At 47.4% G+C, this 22,507-nt stretch overlaps 2 protein-coding genes and 1 long non-coding RNA gene across 11 annotated transcripts in view; 2 read left to right on the plus strand and 1 right to left on the minus strand.

Annotated features, from left to right (window-relative positions):
- The first annotated feature begins 2,455 nt into the window (after positions 1-2,455).
- LOC112580280 lies at positions 2,456-16,641 on the plus strand. The gene is made up of 3 exons (XR_006546445.1): positions 2,456-3,631; positions 11,050-11,228; positions 16,283-16,641. It is a non-coding gene; the product is annotated as an uncharacterized LOC112580280 (long non-coding RNA).
- On the minus strand, positions 3,756-21,107 carry LOC102391600 (WD repeat-containing protein 87). 2 transcript variants are annotated; one of them, XM_006068731.3, is made up of 6 exons: positions 20,938-21,107; positions 14,977-15,146; positions 13,902-14,072; positions 10,649-13,527; positions 9,912-10,183; positions 3,756-9,530 (listed from the first exon to the last, which is right to left on the minus strand). In XM_006068731.3, exons 2-6 carry the CDS (start codon positions 15,049-15,051, stop codon positions 3,931-3,933), a joined length of 8,997 nt encoding a protein of 2,998 aa, XP_006068793.1. In that variant the 5' UTR covers positions 15,052-15,146; positions 20,938-21,107; the 3' UTR covers positions 3,756-3,930. The 2 variants fall into 2 exon arrangements, with proteins under 2 accessions (XP_006068793.1, XP_044788197.1); XM_044932262.1 differs by lacking the exons at positions 14,977-15,146; positions 20,938-21,107 and adding an exon at positions 14,674-14,940.
- The window catches only part of SIPA1L3 (signal induced proliferation associated 1 like 3), a 254,721-nt gene continuing 253,316 nt past the window's right edge, over positions 21,103-22,507 (plus strand). For 7 of the 8 annotated variants that reach the window (XM_044932264.2, XM_025269033.3, XM_044932268.2 and 4 more), the window contains exons 1-2: positions 21,103-21,376; positions 21,475-21,839. The gene's annotated coding sequence lies outside the window, so the exon portion shown is untranslated. Of the gene's footprint in view, positions 21,840-22,507 lie in introns of all 8 variants that reach the window. The other variant, XM_044932263.2, reaches the window with a different exon arrangement.

Raw genomic sequence — 22,507 nt, forward strand, 5'->3', positions numbered from 1 at the left:
TCTTTGTTAATCTTTCCCAACTAACTTGATGGTGCCTCCAGCTTTTCAACTGGTCAAGCCCCAAACCTTGGGGTCATCTTTGACTCCTTCTTTCTGTCCTGTTCACATCCATTCTGTCAGCAAATTCCAGTGGCTCTACCTATAGAAGGGTCCAAACTGCCCAATACTCACTTCTACTGCCTCTTTCTCCCTGGTTTAGACCCACTGCCCTCTTTCCTCCAAATTGTAGTAACCTCATCATTAATCTCCCTGTTTCCATTCCTGCCTGCAGGCTCTGACTCCCTTACCACAATCTATTCTCCACACATAGGATGCTTTTTGAATATGAAAATTGATGAGGGTTTTTTGGCCGAGATGTGTGTGGCTTGCAGGATGTTAGTCCCACAACCCAAGATTGAACCCTTGGCCTCGGCAGTGAAAGTGCAGAGTTCTAACCACTGGACCTCAGAACCCTCCTATGGTTTCCATCAAATGCAGAGTAAAAGCCAAAGGTCTTAAAATGACCCCAAAGTTGTTATAAGATATATGAACAATCTGTAGGGTACCCCAGAACTGAGAAACAGTACCTGGATAAGAACAAATTTGGAAGAATGCTCCCACTCCAAGGTGGTGGAGGAATACCTTGCACATAGTAATTTAATTTCAGAAGTTTCATGCACCCCTGAAGCACAACCAGATCTCATTTAGCAAAACTCTGCTCAATTAGAAAACTACATGGGAGAAACCTAAAGGATAACTGATTCAGTGACTTCAACAAATCAATAGTGTGAAAAAAACTGGAGAGAGAGGAGTGTAAATATTTAAGATTAAGAGTCTTCAGTTCAGTTCAGCTCAGTTGTTCAGTCGAGACCCCCTGGACCTTAGTATGCCAGACCTCCATGTCCATCACCAACTCCTGGAGTTCACTCAAACTCATCTCCATTGAGTCAGTGATGCCATCCAACCATCTCATCCTTTGTCATCTCCTTCTCCTCCTGCCCTCAATCTTTCCCAGCATCAGGGTCTTTTCAAATGAGTCAGCTCTTCACATCAGGTGGCCAAAGTATTGGAGTTTCAGCTTTAACATCAGTACTTCTAATGAACACTCAGGACTGATCTCCTTTAGGATGGACTTATTGGATCTCCTTGCAGTCCAAGGGACTCGCAAGAGCCTTCTCCAACATCACAGTTCAAAAGCATCAATTCTTCAGTGCTCAGCTTTCTTTATAGTCCAACTCTCACATCCATACATGACTACTGGAAAAACCATAGCCTTGACTAGACAGACCTTTGTTGGCAAAGTAATGTCTCTGCTTTTTAATATGCTGTCTAGGTTGGTCATAACTTTCCATCCAAGGAGTAAGTGTCTTTTAATTTCATGACTGCAGTCACCATCTGCAGTGATTTTGGAGCCCCCAAAAATAAAGTCAGTCACTGTTTCCCCATCTATTTGCCATGAAGTGATATGACCAGATGCCTTGATCTTAGTTTTTTGATTGTTGAGCTTTAAGCCAACTTTTTAGGAAGTATAACAATAAAATCCAGTATGTAGCCCTTGTTTTAATTCTGATTCAAACAAATTAAGCATAAAAGGTCACTTTTGGAGACAACCAGGGAAATTTGCATAGAGTATTGGATAATAGTAAGGGATTATTATTTTGTTAGCTGTGAAAATTTTTACATAGCAAAATTTTATTTTTTAGAGATGAGTATCAAAGGACTTAGAGTCCTTTGATATCAAAGACATCATGATGTCTGGGACTTATTTTAAAATATTTCAATAAAGGAAAAAATAGATGAAGCAGCTTTTGCAAGATGTTTATAATTAAGTGATGGTGTGATAGGGATCTGGGGGTTCATGATAATGCTTCTACTTTAGTGATTGAAATTTTCCATAATAAAGAGAAAATACAAACAAGCCCTGGTCTCTGTCATTCTAGTAGAGGCAAAAGGATATCCAGGTCATCATAGCCATAGCCAGTACCATCCATAGAATTGAAGAGCCATCTATAGACTTCCTGACTCTGGGGCAACAGTTAAGACTATTTCTTGTCACAGTGTTTTATTTGTTGTTTGTTGACCAGAAGACCCACTGAAATCCTGCAAAATAGATTTGATAAGTATTACTATTCCCTTTCTGGATCTTTCTAGGAATTTGTCCTTTTCATCTATTTTGTCACATTTATGGGCATAGAGTTGTTCATATTAGTCTTTACCCTGTTAATGTCTGTAGGGTCTGTAGTGATATCTCCTCTTTCATGCCTTATATTTGTAATATATATTGTCTTCTTTTTGACACAGATAAGTAAACAGATGCCAGAAAGGAGAAATGATTCAGGTCAGGGCTGCAGAGCCAGCTGGACCACCCTTACTTCTGCTACCTTGCCTGGCTATTGGGTTGATCACCCTTTTTGAGACTCCATATCCCCAGCCCCCAGCTTGCATATACTCCATACTCCAGGCCTAGTATGTAATCTGATGTGGAAGAACTCAACTACATACTCAGGGCTCTCGTTACCCTTGCCCTCCAAGGTGAATCCAACTTCTCAAAATGTTCTGTTGCCCTCTATCCCTGGATTCCCCACAAAAGCCAACTCAGGTGGAAGGAGTAGAATAAAGAAGAGGTTGGGATGGAGGGTGGCAAATCACATAGATGGGCTACTTGCTAGAATCCGTTGGTTTGGCTTACCTGGAAAGAGGCAGTTTTGAAGTCTTCATAGTGGGAAGAGGAGATCAGGGAGGATCATCATTACTGGATGGATTTTAGAACCAAAAGACCTAGCATTTTGCCTAGCATCTATTTGGAGGAAGTGACAACTTCCTCCACTTTATTAATGCTTTCCCTTTAACTTGTCTCTTTTTTTTTTTTTTTAAGATTTACTTATTTATGGCTGTGGTGGGTCTTCGTTGCTATGTACAGGCTTTCTCTAGTTGCAGTGAGCACAGGCTTCTCCTTGTGGTGTGTTCTTTTGTTGTGGCACATGGGCTTAGTTGCTCCATGACATGTGGAATCCGCCTAGACCAGGGATCAAACCAGTGTCCTTTGCATGCAAAAGGATTCTTAACTCCAGACCACCAGGGAAGCCCCTCTTATCTCCTTAATCACTAGAGGGAAGGATCATAAGTCCCTAGAATGTCTAGGGCCTATTAGAGTTTACACCTAATCTTTCAAATTTTCATTCTATCATCCTCCCCAAAACCCATGTCTAGGTTGGCAAAGGAAGTGAAAGACATAGCCTTCCCTCCTTTGCTTTCTACTTTAACCTGAAATGGCCTCATCTTTTAATGCCATCCAGTAATGAGGTCACCAAGTGGTACTGGCTAGAACTTGAAGTTTTCCCCATCTTCTGAGGATTTTCTTAACACCCACCATACTGGCTGTTTGGGAATTAGGCATCAGCATGCAGAACTATGATCAGAGAACTAGAGTCTGCCTCCACTGTGTACCCGAGGATCCAAGGGCAAAATGCTAGGTCTTTTGGTTCTAAAATCCATTTTCTTTCCATTGTATCAATGCCTCTTATATTAATGCCAAATATACATTCATTTTTGTGCCAGGTGCTTCCCTCCCTCTGGTCTTTAGGGGAGAATGGTGGGGGGCAAGGAAGAAAGAGGACAAAGACAGACTCTTCTGCCAGAAGGCCTCTGGAGGGTGAGTACCGCTGGCTCTGGGGGAGTTTTCTCACTCTCAGGAGCAGGTGAGTGTCTGGTCTCCCTGGCTACCTTCCTAGAGAAGCAATGTTTGAAGAAAGAAGGACCCATCACGGTGCTTGTTGTAAATGAGAACCTCCTCTTTATTCCACGTATAAAGGCTAGTTTCTGGAACTGGCCAGGGAAAGAGCTTTGGCCTGGCTCTACCTCCCTGTGAGTCCTAGGGTTAAAGGTCTAGATCCTGGTGACAAGGCCTTTCTCCAGGTAGGCATGAAAAGTCCCTCCCCCTCCAGTCCCAAATCAGAGAGTAGGAGCAGCCACATAGGGCAGTTCATTGGTGAGGTGTAAATCAGCTTCCGGCAGGCTCTTCCAGGCAAGCTCTAAGATCCCATACTGGGCAATGCCCATGGGGAGCATGGTACGCACATTGTTCTGCCCGGAGAGAGGAACCACCTCCTGGAATGCCAGAGGCCCTTTATGGGCTTGAGAGCCACCACAGAGCAGGTGGTAGAACAACCGCTCCCCAGGGGCTAGCTCCACGGCCCTTAGGGCATCTTTGTAAGTGACCTCTTGGAATTGGGGCTCTTCTCTCAGTAGCAGGTCCTGCATCAGCTTTTGGATTTGGGGAGACTTGAGCTGGTATAGGTCCATAAGACGGTTGAACTGTTCCATCCACGCAGCACTGTCTCTTGCGTATCGCTCCTGCAACATCCGCAGAACATGGTACAGTGCCACAAACGTCTCCCACAGAGGCACCTCCTCCTTTACTTTAGAGACGGGTCGTGCCTTCTTCTCCAACTTGGGCAACCTGGCAAACCTGCCCTTATCCTTAAAAGCCAAGAAGTCTTTCTGAAACATCAGTGCCAGGGTTTGTTTTTCAACAGGGTCCAGGGCACCTGTGAAAATGTCTCTTGTGGCAGAATCATAGTATCGCATCTCCATCCCCCTGAGAGAAGTGGCTATCTGCTTTGCCCGTGCACTCCGGTAAGGCTCTCCCAGAAGATGCCAGTTGACAGCCTTCGGGTCTGGGATCCCTTTGGTAGCTAACAGAGACTTTGGTGTGGACACAGCCAGACGTTTGAGCCAGCTCTCTTTTTCCCTTCCTTTGATGGGAGGGATCACTTTCAAGTACTTTGGACCCAGGGGCTCCTTACTGGGCTTGGAGACACGTGTGCCTCGGGATTCCATGATCTGCTTGTGATGGTACACGATGGCTTCGAGCTTGGCCAGGTGCATCCACTCTAAGTTCTCCTTTGCGGTGAGGTCTTTGAGAAGCTGGCACAATCGGTGGAAACTATCTCTGGAAAGCTGTTCTCCTGCCTCCATCTTTTCTAGGACATGGTGGATCCACTCTACATCTGAGACACTGATGTCTGTGTAGATTTCCTCAGCCAGGATTTTGGACAAAGGTAATTGTACCTCACTCTGTTTCTTCAGAGATGGATGACGCTGCAGGATCCACTGCCACTTGGCCCCCAGCGGTTTGCCTTGGAGTTTCTGAGCTTCTATGGTCTTCCTCAGTATGTGGGATAAATACGGGGTCTCTAAGTCAGGCTCCTGGGCTTCCAAAACTATATCCAAAACGTGTAGAGGCATGGGCTTATATTTCTTCAACAGTTCTTGTTTATCTATAAACCCTGCCCCTGGGAATACTCCAGGCTTCCCAAGTGCTATGGCCTTATCTTCCCAGGATATTTGTTTAGTCAGCAATGGCTCTGATATCTTCTCTTTGCTCCCCAGAACGACTGAGGTCAGTTGCTTGGGAGGGCTTTCCAGTTTTACAGCACTGCTTTTGATGTCAGGGATTCTTTTTTCAATAGAAAGGACTTCTTCTTTTCCTCTTAAGTGCTTTTTCCCTTCTAGTAACTTGTATATTTTTTCTCTTTTAAAAATTGCTTTTTTCTTGTCTACCTCTTCTTCTAACAAGCTTCTGTCCTCTCTTTCCTCTTTCTCACTCAAATGTTCCATCTCTTCATCACTTGTGCTTTCCTCCTCAACCACTTCCTCTTTCCCCTCTTCCTTCTCTTCCTTTTCCTGCACTTTCTTCTTTTTTTTCTTTTTCCTTTTCTTCTTCCTCTCCTTCCCTTCTTCTTCCTCCTTCCCCAACTCCTCCTCTACCATTTTCTCCTCCTTCACCTCCTCCTCTTCCATTTCCTCCTCTTCCTCCTCCTCTTCCTCTTCCTCTTCTTCCTCCTCCTCCTCAGACAAACTCTCTTGCTCTATTTCATCTAACAGGCATTCCATTTCTTCAGAAGAGCTCTCCTCACTTTTCACACTTTTCACCTCATCCTCTTGACTGAGTAACTCTTCCTGTTGTGTATCAGCTGTCTTTAGCTTTTCTCTTTTTCTTGACTTATGTTTAAGGAATGACTTTGCCTCTTCTTCCTCTGTTGTTTCTTCTTCCTCTGTTTCCTGTATGACATCTCTCTGTTGCCTGGCCAATACGCTTTCTTGTTCAGTAATATTTTTCTCCCTCTTTATCAATCTTCTAATTTCCTTGGCTAGTCTTCTCTGCCTCTTAGCCAGTTTCTTCTCATCTATGGTAATTTCTGCTTGTTCCTCAGAAAAATCCCATTCCTTGGCATCAAGTTCATTCTGTACCTTGTTCAATTCCCTTTCCTTAAGGACAAATAACCTCTTTAACTTTGTCATCTCTATTTCTTCCTGGGTTAGTTTCCTTTCTTCTTTAATGAGGCCTTGAAGTGTCTTTAAGACTTTGCTGCTTACTTTTAATGGTTCCTTGGAAATTCCCTTGCTTTCTTCAGTTAATTTCCTTAGTAACCTGGCTAGCCTCCTTTGTTCCTGGGCATATACTCTCTCTCCTCTGGTAAATTCCAGTTTTTCTTTGGCCATGTCTGTTTGCTCTGTGGCCAGGATTCTTTCTTCATAGAGCAATATCTTTTCCTCTAGTGACAATTTCCTCTTGATTACCTCTAGTTCATCCTTGGGTAGTCTTTTCTCTTTGGAAGTTTCTTGAGTCTCTTCCTTGAAGAGAATCTCCTTTTGCTCAGCCAGTGTCTCTTTCTCCCAGGTCAGTATTTTCATTTCCATGTCCAGTGCCTTTTCTTCCCTGGTAATAGACCAGTCACCTCTGAGCTGGTTCAGTTCTTGGAACACTGCCCTTTTCCCCAGGGCTAATTTCATTTTGTCATGGGCTACTTTGTGCTGTTTCTCAGCCAGGCTTTTCTCTAATTGGGTCAGTTTCTCCTCTACGGTGGCCAGTTTCTCCTTCTTCTGGAAGAGTTTCTCCTTTTCCTCCATCAGCTTCTTCTCTATCTGAACCAGCCTATTCTTATACATGTCATATTTCTCCTTCTCAGGGACTGATTTCTTTCTGCTCTGAATGAGGCTTTCCTGGAGCTGGATTAAGGTTTCCCTCCTCTGAGCCAATTTCACCTTCTCCTGAGCCAGTTTCTCCTTCTCCTGGGTCAGATTCTTTTGCCTCCAGGCCAGTATTTCCTTGGCTTTGGGAAGTTCTTCCATGTTCTGGACAAGCTTAGTCTTCTCCCAGGCCAGTTTCTGCTTATTCTTGATCAATTTCTCACTTTTCTGGGCAATTTTTGCCTCCTTCACTGGCAGTGTTTCCATGTTCTGGGCCAGTTTCTTCTCTTCCTGGATCAGTAGCTCTTCCTCTTGGGCCAGTTTCTGCTTTTTCTCCATCAGTTGCTCCCTCTTCTCAATAAGTTTTTCCTCTTCTCCAGGAAGTTTTACCTTGTCTTGGGCTAGTTCCTTCTCTTCTTGGATCAGCAGCTCTTCTTCCTGGGCCAAATTATGCTTATTCTCCATCAGTTGCTCCCTTTTCTGATCAAGTCCTTCCTTTTTCTCAGACAGATTTTGTTTGTCCTGGGCCAGTCTCCTCTTCTCCTGGACCAGCAGTTCTTCCTCCTGGATCACTGCTTTCTCTTCTGCATCCAGTTTCTCTTCTTGCAATGCCAGTGTCATCTCTTCCTGATCCAGCCTGTCCCCTTCATTGATCAGTTCCTCCTCTTCCTGATTCAGTTCCTCTTCTTTCAAAGCCAGTCCCTCCTCTTCCCAGGTCAGATCCTCCAATTCCTGGGCTAGTTCCTTTTCTTGCCATGCTAGATCTAGCTCTTTCTGGACCAGTTTATCCAGTTTCTGCATCATTATCTTTTTGACCTCAGCTAGCTTCCCTCCTTTCTTTGCTATGTTCTCTTCTTCTCGGGCCAGTTTCTCCAATTTCTTGGCTAGTCTCTTCCTTTGCTGGGCCAATTTCTCTGCATCCTGGCTCAGCATTTCCTCTGTTTGGGCTAGTTTTTCCTCATTCTGGATAAGCTTCCTCTCCATCTGGACCATTTTCCTGTCTTTCTCGGCCAGTTTCTCATACTCTTGGGCCATTTTTCTCTCTTCCTGAGCTAGTCTCTTCTCTTCCTGTGCTAGCTTCTCCTCTTCCTGAGCCAGCTTCCTCTCTTCTTGGGCCCGTCGTCTTTCAGCCTGGGCCCGTTTTCGCTCAACCTGGGCCTGTTTGTATTCTTGGTGGATCTGCCTCTGCTCTTCTGTCATCGGTGCTTCTTCTGCTGCTGCTGTTGCTTCTGCTTCTTCTTCCCACTCCTGAGGCAGTTCTTCCTCCTGGGTCACTTCCTCCTGAGTCACCATCATCTTCTCCCTGGCCCTGGCTGACATCTTTTCCCAGATCTGTGACCATTCATCCCATGTCCGCTTTGTCTTGTCCCTTCTGACTTGTCCCTCTTCTGCATCTGGGAGAAGCTTCTCTTCCTCCTCAGGTACTTGCTCCTCTTCCTGATGACGCTGGCTTTCCCATGTTTTCTTCCATTCATCCCATGATATCCTTGTCTCACCGAAAGCATTTTTCCATTGATCCCAGGACTTTTTCCACTCCTGCCAAGACAGTTTTATTTCATCTTTAAGTGGCCTTCTTTCTTGCTCAACCACTTTCTCCATTAATTTGGCCACCACCTCCACTTCCTGACTCATGCCCCTCTCTTCTTTGGCTATCTTCTTCTCTTTTTTATCCACTTTTATCTCCTGCTGGGCTGCTTTCCTCTGTTTAGAAGGCTTAGAGGATTTCTTCTCTTCTTTCTTGGATATTCGTTTTCCCTTGCTTAGGTCTGGTTCTGCAAAAAGAACTTTCTTTTTCTTGCCTTTTTTTGGACTCACGTGGGTTTCCCGCAGGTCCTGCATGTCCCTTTCTGTCTTTCGCTCTTGCATTTCTCTTGTCTCCTCTTCCATGTCTCTGATCATCATGTCCTCTCTAATTGCTGATCCGTGAATAAAAACCGGTTTCTCCTCTGGCCAGGCTACATCCCAGTCAAGGTCCTCAAGCAGTTCCTCACTGTCTTTCTTCAGCAGGGGGCAGATCTCCTGAAAGAGCTCCCAGCTGGGCCGTCGATCAGCCAGCATCTCCTGAGCCGTGGTCACTAGCTCATTGTTGAGAGCTTCTAACATTTTTGTCTGGGAACCAGATATCCTCAGGGTCATAAGACGACATAGGTCGTCCCGCCACATCGAGCTGTCTCTAGACCTGAGGCCAGGAGCTCCAGAGGCACCCCGCCCTGTGATTTGCAGCGGCCTCATAATTGAGTCTGTCTTTCCAGTATGTGGAAATCCCTCATGTGTAATTTCAGTGTCTGTTACTTTCCTTTTGCGCCTCTTCATGGTTTTCTGAGATACTGATTTCCGGCCTCTTTTGTCACGTGTCTTCCTCAACATCTTCATGGTCAAGGCCACATGATCCTTTGAGGCATCTACCTCTAAAGATTCTTGTTCATCATCTTTTGCAACCTTTAGTATACTGGAGGCTGAAGATCTAGCCTCCTCCACCTCAGTGGGTGCAGCTTCACTCTGATCACCTTCATCCTGTAAGGGACCTGGCTCGGTGACAGTTTCTTTGAGCTTCTTAAGGCTCCGCAAAAATTTTCGGGCTATAGGGAAAATCAGGAGATGCAGATAAGGAAAGCATGGGAGGCTTAGATAACACCCTTCCCAACTGAGCTAAGATGAACTGCCATAACAGAAGTAGTGACAGAGGAGGCTGAGGCCTTTAACAAGAAGGCCGTCTCCTTGCTTTATCCCCAGTGCCTTCCTTCCCTCGTCCCCTCTCCACTCCACCTCTGCTGAGTCCTACAGAGATAGGTTTTGGGGTCTCTCTTAATTTGGGTGGATCCTTCCTAGGAGGGTTCTTTTCTGTGAAAGGATCTTTTCACTTATCTCTGTTCTTCTCTGATACCTCTTGTCTCACTTTAGCCCTAACCGCCCTGCCTCTTGGGGACCCTGAGGCATGAATCAGATTACCCCATACATACTGTGCTTTCTGACTACTGGTCGGCCCCGTCTTGGGCCTTTGCTGTGCTTGAAGGCAGCTTCAGGTTCTTCAGGGACAGTATCAGTTTCCTGGGAAAGGGCAGTAAGTTCAGACGCCCCTGAGACATCTAAAGTAAAAGTAGGCTTTTCATCACCCTGGTATAAGGTCAGGTCTTCATTCAATCGCTGCGACACTTGAGTATGAAGGATTTGGAGATCTGGGGCTCGCAGTCCCAGTAGACGGTCCAAGGTTTCATCCCCAACCATTTCCTGCCTAGGAAAGTCAAAGGAGAGAAAGGACCATGCTTAATCAGGGACAAGAGGGAGAACAAGAAGGAAAGAACTGTTATAGAACTGGCAGGAAACTGGGCAATGTAACTCACAGAGACAGCATATTTAGAGGAAATGATGGCCAAGAAGAAAGAAAAAGTCTAGGAAGTCAAGATGGCAATGAATGAAGTGACCTGTATGGGGGCTTCTGGGGTAGGAGAAAAGGGTGAAAGGGGTTCTTAAAGAGGCAGGGGACAAACAGGAACAGGAAAAGAAATGGATAAAGGAGTGGGCAGTTAGGGGATCATCAGATAGCCTAGGAATGGGAAAAGACTATGAACGAAGAAAAAAGACAGGAAGAGCTCATGAACAGAGATGAAGACAGTGAAGGAAGGGAAGGGGAAAATGGGGAAGAGGAAGAAGAAAATCAGAAGCTAGTAAAGAACAGAGGAAGGCACGAAGAACTTACTGCATCTCCCGGAAAGTCTCTCGATTCTGGACCAAGTTCAAGAGTGAGGTCTTAGAATGGACTCCAGTCTCAGCCATGAGGCTCAGGGTCTTATTCCTCACTCTGTCATCTTTGTCCATTAGTCCTTGGGCCAGAGGCACGGCAAAGAGATGAGTAATCATTCCTAGACGCTTCAGCCCTTCCCAGGCCAGCTCTCGAATCAGTGGGTTGGAATTGGTTGTATCATCCAATAGACGGTGGGCTGTTTCAGAGCGCAGGGGTGGAGACACCTGGTAAGAGGCAAAGATCTGCCCGAGGGCACCAATACAGCACTGGTACTTCAGTGGGGTAGCATGGATTATAATACTGAGAATTGTCTCTATCAGGCTATTGATAGCAATTTCACTCATCTTTTTTCCCAGCCAACTGCGGTTTGCTGCGTCTGTAAGAACGGTGTAAGTGATATCCTTGGACGCTCTTGTGAGGAGGAAGTCTTCATCTTCCTTTTCATGTATGTATTGTTCTGCGTCACTTATAGCTCTTGCCCGGCTGTGCCAGAAGAAGAATTGTTGAGACTTGTCCCATTCCAGCTCCCGCACAGGTGAGTGCAGGCTGCACTGCAGGTATATCGGGCTGCCCTCTGGCCAGAGACGGGCCCGGATCACCGAGTTAGGGATGTAGCAATCTGGAGCCAAGAGCCATTCCCGCCTGTGACCAAAATAGCACCGAAGTATCTGATAGGGGTTGAATTCATCCCAGGTAGTCAGCTGTAGCTGGGGAGGAAGCACATAATGGAAATAAGGTGGTTTTTTCACCTGCGATACATCAACTTCCATATACCCGGAATCATGTTTGAAGGAAGAGAGTAGCACAGGGCTCCCTTGCTCATCTTCTTCAATGACATGTGGCACATTATGATCAAAGGCAATGGCCCGATGATTGATGAGACTCTCCAGACCCACCAGTTGCTGCTTCCCGTGTCCAGGGTAGATATACTTGGGCACAAACATGGTCTCGAAGGAGAAAAAGAAGCTTGGTATGAAAGGCTTAGGGACTTCGAGCACTTCATCTGTCAGACCCATAAGGGAGAGGCGAACCAGCAGGGTTGGGGGAAGCAGCTTTAAACAGGACACCAGATAAAGACTCTGGTTGAAAGTTACAAGCAGGTCGCCCCGGTCATTTGCAAAGCAGAGTGGGCCAAAATGCAGTGATGAGTCCAGCATGGCTATGAGTCTCCCATGGAAGTTCCAGATCCGGACAGAGCCGTCACTGCCACCCGTGACAAAAAGACCCAGGGACAGGCAGACATCAAAAGAGATGATGGTGCACTGGTGCAAAGGCAAGGTCTCTATGAACGTTGAGCCATCCTGCGAGCCAGAAGACAGAAAGTCATGGAACTTCCAGAGACGCAGGCAGTTAGTCTGGGTGATGGCACCCACTGACTTGGGCAAGAGTATCAAGTGTGTTAGCTGACAGCTGCAGAGAATGCTGGCAAGTATCCGCAGTTTCACTCTGACCCCTTCAAGCACAGCTTCTGAGAGGTGTATGTAGTCATCCATTCCATAGGAACAGAGCAAAGAGTTTTCTCGGCTACCAGAGAGCCCTCCGGGCAGTGTAGAGAGGGCTAGGACAGACCCAAAGTGAACGTATGTCTCAATCCGGGCACAGCTGTGCTGGGAGAGCACTCTAATCACACCACTCTGGTATCCAGAGAACATGAGTCCTTCTAGACCCCGGCCCAGGTGAAAGTGCCCATAAGCCAGGCACTGTACCAGGTCCTGAGAATCTGGTGAGGTGCATAAGAGATACTTGGCCATGCATGGGGAGCGGGTGGTGTCAAAGACCAGCACATCTGGGCTGCCTGTTGCTACAAAGAGCTCCTCTTTATTGGGGTCATAGGCCCAATCCGTGGCCTGGTCCAGGATTGAGAAGGGCCAGGTGATGACCAGGAGATTCCCTGTTAGCGGGGACACGAAGCGCAGCAGGCCATCCTCGGTGGTGCACAGGATCCGGAACCAGTTACTGCCACAGCGGACCCGGCGCACCTGCTGGGGAGCAGAGCCACAGACATTGAAGAGGCTACAGAAGAAGGGCAGGCTGCGCAAGGAGAAAGAGTGGGTAGTCTGGCAGAAGAAAGTGGTGCCATCGATAAACTGGAGCTGATATAGCTCCTCACCCAATTCGAGCCGCCGCAGCAGATTGCCTGAAGTCAGGTTCCACTCTTTGATTATGCCTTCCCGGCCAGCTGTGAGCAGGGTGTGGGCTTCTGGCTGGCTGCGGATACAGATCACCGAAGAGAAGTGGGCCTTGAAAGTGTGGAGGGAGTGGCCCCAGTTGAGGTTCCACACTTGGATCTCCCCAGTCTTGTTTCCAGCGTAAAGAAAGCCCTGCTCAGAACAGGTGAAGCAGCAGGTGATCGAGGAGCCACTGATGGTGGAAGAGAACTTCTTCACCTCTGCCAGGAGGCCACGGCCTTGGCGCTCCAGGACCCTCACCACATTCTCACACATGGCAATCAGGGAGCCGTTGGGGCCGTTCAGCCTAATGTCATGGACCAACTCGTCACCAGGCAGGGCGACCATGTGGGCTATTTGGAGACCCCTGCTGCTGCGCTCAATGGTCCAGGTGACCACTGCCCCCAGGATGCCTGACAGAAGCATCTTCATTTCTGGGTCATAGCAGAGGCAGGTGATGTTAAAGCGACAGGGTACTACCCCCAGGGATTTGAATGACCGAAGGTGGTCCCCGAAGAGCCGCAGGAGCAGGTCACCACAGTAGACCACAAGGATATGAAAGGAACCTGTGTGGACCATGGACTGGATGGGTGGCAGCCGATCTGTCATGGAGAACGTTCTCTTCTCCACCATGTCCTCAGTCTTGCTCTTGATCCATACTACAGCCTGAGAGAGAATAAGATGGAAACTATCCAGGATAGGTAGTAGAAGAGGAAAGGGCATAATAGTCAGCTATTTTTTCTTGCTAAGGAGAAGTTGGAAGATCCTAGAGTGACTTTACCCACTGGTTTGAGGAAGTAGAAATACTGTAAAATCAGGAAACCAAGGACTCTTTCCCTAACCCTGGCCTACTTTAGGAGAAGAATAAAATCTAGTCAACATGGAGATGGTAACTGGAGAAAGGATGAAGGAGGACTCCTGGGTCCAGATCATGTTCACTCAAGGGGTATATCTTCCTGGATTAATCTAGGGTCAGAAGTTACATGGGCATGGCCCTCACTTAGAATGGGCTAAGGAGAAGAAAGACTGGGGAGTTTTACCTGTATTTCTTTTGTGCTTGTTGTCACCCAAGAGAGGGAAGAAAAGAAGTGGGCGTCACTGAAGTAGTAGCATATAAGCGGCATGTTTTGAGGATGGCGAGACTCTTTGAACAGGATCTGGGACCGGTCACTCAACACAACTACATCAGTCTTCAGGTCATCTAAATTTTGCTGGGAAGTGGCATGGCATTAAACTCAGAGACCAGAAACACATATACAATAAATATATTCTCACGCAAGTCACAATCTAAACCACTGTCAAAGTTCTGCCTCAGCCCCAAGGATCACCCTGTGACACCCACACATGCAGTCTGTCACCGGTGGGACACCTGCACTACACAATGGAACAAAGCCCTCAACACAAGGGCGAGCCAAACCACTGTAGGGTCTACGTGGCATCAGGGGAAACTGATATTCCTTCCAATGTGAAGTTAGCTATACCTGTCCTTGAACATTTTCCCTTCTGTCTAATAGGGTACATATGTCGTGAAATAAACATTTAACAGATTATCGAGGCAAGTACACTGCCATATGCCCACACGTAAAGTAACAGGGTGTCCCAAAAGTCAGTGCAGCTTTAGTAAAGCCTAAAATTGCACTAAGTAAGACTTTTAGGACATGCTACCTGGCCTTTAAATTTGACAGAGGACAATAACCTATCTCCACACACACACACATACACACATATGTATAAATTATCCCATGGTGATCGAGCATGTGCTATGAAACATGCACTTGGCATCCTTCTACAAAGAGCCAAGCCACAACAAACCTGACGCTGGCAAATGTTCTCTGGCGCCTTCTTCCTTCTCGTCTAGAAAAATCTCTCTTCCCAGAGGGCAAGTTCTTCTGACAGTGCTCCAAAGTGTTCACCTCTCACTATCAAAATGTCCCAGCGAGAGGTCTCTAGGCTCACTTGGAAGTTGATGGCCCACTTCCTGCTATGGGGATAGTTGTCCTTATGATTTTCCCTGCCTGCTTCCTCTTTCAATAGATGATCTATGCACCTCTAAAAGGCTCGTAACTGTTCTGACAGACAGGGGCCAATAACATGTCTGTCCTACATATACATTACCTTGCTTTTCTGTATCATGTCACTTAGAAGATATTTAAAGTCCTTCCACAGGGGGATGAGTCTGGGAGAAGTCATCACGTCGATTATCTGCTGGTCTTCCTCAGGACTGTTGTTTAAAAACCGGTGGGAATCTGAAAAAGGCCAGCTTAGCCACTGCTGCTTTTTGAGAGCTGGAAATCACAAGTTCAGAGCCATGAACTCATGCTTATCGGACACTTTTTGAATGTCAAGAACTATGCATAAGACATACGTTCTTAGGAGAAGAAGGGGACGACAGAGGACAAGATGGTTGAATGGCATCACCAACTCAATGACATGAATTTGAGCAAGCTCTGGGAGATGGTGAAGGACAGGGAAGCCTGGCGTGCTGCAGTCCATGGAGTCGCAAAGAGTCAGACATGACCGAGTGACTGAACAACAACAGCAGCCCGGGGAGGTAGATATTATCTCATTTGAGAAAACTGAGGCTTGGAGAGCGTAAAGAAAGGAAATGGGGCTTGAATCTTAGCATGGGCTGTCAGATCCAATAGGATATTCTAGGGGAAGGAAGCAGAGAAACCTAAAGGGGCTGGAAAGGAATACTGTCACCAACAAATAGTTATTCTTTGTTGGTGGTGGGCTGTCAAGAGAGCTTTTTGCAAGGACTAATGGCACCCCACTCCAGTACTCTTGCCCAGAAAATCCCATGGACGGAGGAGCCTGGTGGGCTGCAGTCCATGGGGTCGATAAGAGTCGGACACGACTGAGCGACTTCACTTTCACTTTTCACTTTCATGCATTGGAGAGGGAAATGGAAACCCACTCCAGTGTTCTTGCCTGGAGAATCCCAGAGACAGGGGAGCCTGGTGGGCTGCCGTCTATGGGGTCGCATAGAGTCAGACACGACTGAAGCAACTTAGCAGCAGCAGTAGTTCCCAAAGTGTGGTCCTACACCATGATTCCTGGGGGAGAGGTTCTTCTTAAAATGCAGATCCTAAGGTACTGAGGGCTTCCCTGATAGCTCAGTTGGTAAAGAATCCACCTGCAATGCAGGAGACCACAGTTTGATTTCTGGGTCAGGAAAATCTGCTGTAGAAGGGATAGGTTACCCACTCCAGTATTCTTGGGCTTTCCTGGTAGGCTCAGCTGGTAAAGAATCCACCTACAATGCGGGAGACCTGCACTGGGTTCGATCCCTGGGTTGGGAAGATCCCCTGGAGAAAGGAAAGGCTATCCACTCCAGTATTCTGGCCTGGAGAATGCCATGGATTGTATAATCCATGGGGTCGCAAAGAGTTGGACACGACTGAGTGACTTTCACTTTCAGGTACTGAAGCAGAACCATGGCAGTGGGATCCTGAGTCCTTCCATTGTAACAAGCTCCCTAGGTGACTCAGTGGACGTTTTAAGTTTGACTCCTGAAACAGGAAATCAAGATAAAAGGTGCCCAGGACTAAGAGTCAGCCCCACGTAGTCCAGCTGGAGAAAGAATCCCGTCATTCAGCCATGCAGGCTTTCCCAGGCTTGTGGAATCAAGTCACTTTCTTGTGTGTGATACATCTGCTATTCATCTTCTTCCTCCCATTCCCTTCTCTCTAGGCTTCGTGAGGATAAACCTCTACTTTTTCTGACTAGATGTGAATAAAGCCTACTTTTAACGAGTCCCCTTTGTCAGGGAGTCTATCATTACTGGTCTGATGATGGACTTGTTTTCCTTATTTGTACTGATAATATGAAAATGCCAGTCTCGCCTACTTCACAGGATTGTTGCAAGGATCAAAGATGATAATTCCTGTGAATACCTTTTAAAGTATACTCTGAAGCAACAGACAATCATGACTGCTGTTTTTAGGCTAGTTTGGTTCTCCAGAGAAGTAGTTATTTCCTCCCAACCTATACTTTGTACTTTTCAGTTGCCCTGGAAACATTATAGCTAAATTTATAGTCTGGCCAGCAGGGGGCAGTGGAAGCCATCCTTGCACCTGCCAGATGAAGGAAAACTGGTGGACTTAAAAAAAGTAGTCCCCAAAGGGCGATCCTCAGGACAGCAGCATCATCACCTGGGAACATGTTAGGAATGCAAATTACCAGGCCCTACCCTCAACCTACTAAATTGTAAAGTCATAAGGGTAGGGCCCAAAATTGAGTTTTAAACAGCCAATCTTAAAGTCTGGGAACCGGTGGTTTGGAGAACTCTTGGAATTCCAGGTCATTTGGCCGGGGCATCCCGAGGTAAGGTCAGCAGAACCCACCCTCTGGCATGGCTAAGCCTAGACTGTGTGTTTCCACAGAGACGTGATGGCTGGATCTGGGGCAGGGGGAGCAGCAGGCAAAACTTATCATCATCTCATGTGTAGGGTGGGTAAGAGCCCTCCCCCCTCCAAAAAAAAAAAAAACCCCACATCCATCACTTCATGAGTTCTCGAAAGAATTCTGAGAGGCAGATCCCATCACCTCCATTGTATGGATAAAAAATGTGAATTCAGAGAGGTAAAGGATGCAAACAGAACTACACATGGTAGGCTCATAAGACTCAACCCACAGTTCAGGATTCTCCTAGCCTTTCAGAGAAGCAGGAGGCTCTCCCAGCTGAGGCTAAGTGCACTCTCTGCCTCACAAACCCACTGATGGGAGCTGGGGACTGGCTTTCAGACATTAGCATCCTGTGTTTCTTCTCTCCCAAAACCTGCGTGCTGCCCTCCTGCTGTATATCTTTTTCCATTCTATTTCCCTGTGACCCTGCACTTGCTGACCGCCTTTGAGGAGCCCCTGTGACCTGCTGAAATGGATCGGTGGGTGGCCCCTCAGGCCAGGGCTCCATAGCTCAGAACTACACCCGCCACCCACCCCAGCTCCTTCTTGAGGCCCCAGAGCTACTGAGAGAGTGGTCGCTTGAAGTCAACAAATCTGCCGTCACTGCCATAAGTTTCTGTTTTTCCTAATATCTCTTCTGGGTTCAGCTTCTCTCGACCAGCCTATAAACAGCAAGTGGTTGGGACCCTTGGGGGCATATTCTTTGGAGGTTAGTAAGAAAGAAGTCCTCCAACCCCCAAACCTCTGTTTGTTGTTATTTTGGGAAGTTTTGTTTGTTCATCTTTTTTGTGGGATCTTAGTTCCCCGACCAGGGATCAAATGTGTGCCCCCTGCAGTGGAAGCACAGAGTCTAATCACTGAAATGCCAGGGAATTCCCTGTTTTTTTTTGTTTGTTTGTTTTTTGTTCTTTTGGCCACTTTCTCCCATCTCATACACTGGTCTCCTTAGAGGAAATCTCCCCTATAATCTCCCACTTTTATTCCCTAATCGCATTACCTGTCCTTAAAAGCAAGTCCGGAGTGAGCTTCAGCTTAAGCATTCAGCGTAAGCGCAATGATTTTGACTTTTTAATATCTTGATAACCGAAAGATGATCTAATGGGAAGTCATGCAGCCAACCTAGGGGAGTCAATATGTGGGGGCCGAGATATGGTATGTAATACTGACTACGGAGACAAACTAGGTCTATTATTGGACACTGATGCTGGCACCACATCCTTTTTCTTAACTGCAGTCCCTTCCAAGGTACAGTGCTCTGTTGATGGTGGTGGGATGAAAGGCCAGCAACCTGTGAGCCCTGCCTTTGTAATACAGAGAAATGACTCTAGGGGGCACTGCACTCCATGTCACTGTTGGGCCCTGTTTAAGAGGGAAAAGAACAAAGTATTGTTGAGTATGTGTAACAGGGAAACCTGACCACCCTAAAGAATAGTGATGTGTGCTCCACACTGTGAGGTAAAGCCCTGCATGGATCCTATAGCCTTGCAGGTGGCTCTTATGTTTGGGGACAGCGATGCAGAAAGCCCAGTTGGCATCAGTTGACTGTAAAGTCAGAGGGACTGGAAAGCCAGAGGGCAATCTCGGCTTACTGTTTTTTTTTTTCTTTTCTTTTTTTTTTTTTGAATGACATTTCTAATAAAGAGCTAAAGTCTGTCCCCAAGGCCTGGGACTACTACTCTGGTCTTATGAGTGATGTCACAGCTAGGGCTGGGACTGGAAAACATTTAACACACTTTATGGAAAGAAACAATTTTCCAGGCTGAAAAACATGTATTACCAGGGTAGGCAAGTTCCTATTGGGTGAAGAGTTATCCATCCAGCATGGGAGTAGTGATAGCATCCAGAAATGATTAAGGTTGTAAAGTGGTAGTTAGGTATTTTACATATATTGTTTTAATGCTATACAATAATTCTGTGACTTAGCTATCATCCTCCACTAATTGATAGCTCAGTCACAGAATGGACATAGAACATAACATACTAACAAAACATACTAAGAAATATATACTAAAAAGAAAGTCACTTGTCCTATTTCCCCTTCAGAAAGGTAACTCTGTGTTCTGTACACACACAAGGACGTATGTGGAAAAATACCACTTTTCTTACACAAATGTTACTATGCTATATTGTTGTTTGGTCACTAAGTCATGTCAGATTCTTTTGCAATCACATGGACTCTAGCCTATCAGGCTCCTCTGTCCATGGGATTTCCCAGGGAAGAATACCGGGGCTGGTTGCCATTTCTTTCTACAGGGGATCTTTCAGACCCAGGGATTGAACCCGTGTCTCCTACACTGGCAGGTGGATTCTTTATCGCTGAGCCACCAGGGAAGCCCAGGTGCTATACACTGCATTTTTCTCACTTAATAATCTTAAAGATTAACTCATATTAAAACACACAGTTCTGTCTCATTTTTCAACAGTTGTCAGCGGCATGGTACATTGTCTGGCTGAACTATCATTTATTTATCTAACGTCCATTAATAGAAATTGGGCAGTTTCCAGCCTTTTGCTATAACCCATGCCACAAATGAATATTTTTGTTAATGACTCACAGTTTTAATTGGAGAAGGCAATGGCACCCCACTCCAGTACTCTTGCCTGGAAAATCCCATGGACGGAGGAGCCCGTTAGGCTGCAGACCATGGGGTCGCTAAGAGTCCTAAACGACTGAGCAACTTCACTTTCGCTTTCACTTTCATGCATTGGAGAAGGAAATGGCAACCCACTCCAGTGTTCTTGCCTGGAGAATCCAGGGACGGCAGAGCCTGGTGGGCTGCCATCTGTGGGGTCGCACAGAGTCGGACACGACTGAAGCGACTTAGCAGCAGCAGCAGCAGCACAGTTTTAATTAACTTAAAATTTAAAACTGAAGCAATATAAACCTTTTTTTAATTAAACATAACTTATTTTAGATATACTGGCTTAAATTAATAAAATTTCACCTGTTTAATTTTTTAATGTAAATTTTAAAGTTGCAGATTTGGCTTGCATCATACTTCTATTAGACAATATTGCTTTAGATTATCACCTTCCGATGGTGGTCTGGACTTCGGTTCCTTGACAGTAGGCACCGAATCTATCTTGATTTCTCCCCTGTCCTGATAATCAGTCACCCAAGCTGGCATGAAGTAGGTGTCTAATACATTTTTGTTGAATAAATGAGCAAATGAATCACCCTCTGCCCCTCTCCCAGGAAGAAGAAATATATACTTCCCAGCTCAGTCTCATTCAGCATCTTCTTGGAAGGAAGGATGAGATGGGAAGGATATTGACTGGGTTTTCCTGACCAAAGAACCTTGCAATTCCAGCTAGTTCCTTCGGTAACCCCTTACGGAGTAGTAGGAATGCCAATAAAAAAGGTCGGATCCTTGATTATGTCGACAAGTGGACTAAATTTTAACAAAATCTCCCCAGCCATAGGTACTCAACAAACACTGGTTACGCTAAGAATGTGCGATCAACGAATGAATGATAGGTAACATGGCCTCCGGGGCACCCCCCTGGGTGGTGGTCAAGAGACTCCCGTCAAAGGCAGAGCTCCGGAGACTCCTACTACAGGGAGAGGCGACCAGACCGGAATCCCAACACATTCTGGCATCCCGGCTCTCCGCGTGGGAGGGAAGAAGGGTGTGTCCGCCTCCTCAAGGCTGGGGCCGCGCCTGTTACCTGCGACGACTGGGCTCCAGACAAGGGACGGGTACGGCGTGTGTGGCGGCACTCCGAAGCTATGTGAAGGGCCAGACCTAGAATAGGAGCGCCAGAGGAGCGACCTTGGGGATACTGCGGGAGGACTCGGTCAACAAAACGGTTAGCTCCCCAACCCCGCGCCAGGCGGACTGACCAAGGCAAGGGGAGTGAGCGCGCGTGCGCACTGGCGCGCGCCCGGCAGGAAAAAGCCCAGCGCGAGACCCCGCGCGCGCGCGCGCGTTCGAAAGGAAAAAAAAAAAGTCTTCCCCGCGGGGGCCCGCGGCAATTTAGGCCGGAGTTGGCCGGCGAGCGCGCGTGCGCGAGCGCGCATAGACGCCTTTCTCCACAGCTCCCCTCGGTTGGGGGTCTAGCGCTGTGTTCCGCTGCTCCCGCTTCTCCAGAGGCTCGCGCCCTCGGGGTAAGTACCTCGCGCCTCGCGGAAAGGGAGAAAAAGGGCTACTGAAGGAAGGGAGGAGGCGAATAGAGCTGGGAAAAAGGAAAAAACCGTCTTCGCAGAGCTAGGAACGCAATCAACGGGTTGGAATCTACAGAAGACACACCTCCATCCTTCACGCCCCTCGGGGCTGCGGAAGTGCTCTGGAGACTCGAGCGGCACGGAGGCGACAGGTGGACTACCATTCCCAGAAGGTGGCGCGGTGCCGCGCCTACTGCTCCCGGCAGCACCTGCGCGTCAGGCTTTTTTCAGTTTGCGGCCGCCTAGGGCGAAACTACAGTTCCCAGGAGGCCTCGCGCGAAGCGGCTTGGAAGTGGGCAGCCTGGAAGTCACTCGGGCCACTGGAGCTGGCGGCGTCTCCAGCAAGCGGCGCGGATCTGGACGCCGCGGTCGTGGGGCCCGCGGGGCGGGCAGCCGGGACACCCAGGTATGTGGCTCCGGGTGCAGGGTTGGCCTTGCGCTAGGGTAGCGGGGAGTCGATGTCCAGTCGGACCCCGAGGGTCAGCGCGGGCGAGCTACTGGGCGGACGGCCGGGTGTGGGCACTGGCTGTTGGGGGGCGGCGGCAGCACTCTCGCCCTCAGGACCTGGCTGGACGCGTGCCCGCATGCTTCAACTTTCCAGGCGAGCTACCCGGCGCCGTTGCGGGAAAGCATGGCATAAGAGTCGGGTAGCGGTGGGTTCGCTTACGGACTCTTGCCTCTCGGGAGGTGCGATCTAGGGAAACCGCGCCGAACCTCAGTTTCTCCTTTCGGTCAAACCGGAGAAAAATAGTGTCTGTCTTATGCTGGGAATTCTGTTGAGATCCGATGAATAAAGCGTTTGGTACGTAGAAGACACTTATTGCTTGCTTTATTGTTTGCTCTGGAGAAATGGGATGAAGGTATCATCGACTGAATGTGGTAAGCTGAGGGTGAGCCACATGGTTAGCACTCGGTGCAAGGTGGCTGTTGTTAGGCGAAATTATTTTGCTAAGAGCTTCGGTTTTGGAGGCAGAGCCAGGTTCAAATTTAGGTTCTACCTTTTACCAGCTCTGTGACCTTGGGCGACAGACTTCACTGCTCTGTACCTTGGTTTTCTCTGTCTACAAAATGGGT

This window comes from Bubalus bubalis, chromosome 18, assembly GCF_019923935.1.
Source record: "Bubalus bubalis isolate 160015118507 breed Murrah chromosome 18, NDDB_SH_1, whole genome shotgun sequence".
NCBI lineage: Eukaryota > Metazoa > Chordata > Mammalia > Artiodactyla > Bovidae > Bubalus > Bubalus bubalis.

Bases quoted from the DNA above. Each gene is read 5' to 3' on its own strand.
- LOC102391600 (XM_006068731.3), bottom strand. From the start codon at position 15,051: ATGACTTCTCCCAGACTCATCCCCCTGTGGAAGGACTTTAAATATCTT. The intron at 13,528-13,901 runs GTAAAACTCCCC...ATTCTCTCTCAG, and splicing joins CAAGCACAAAAGAAATACAG to GCTGTAGTATGGATCAAGAG. The intron at 10,184-10,648 runs GTAAGTTCTTCG...TGACTTTCCTAG, and splicing joins GAGACTTTCCGGGAGATGCA to GCAGGAAATGGTTGGGGATG.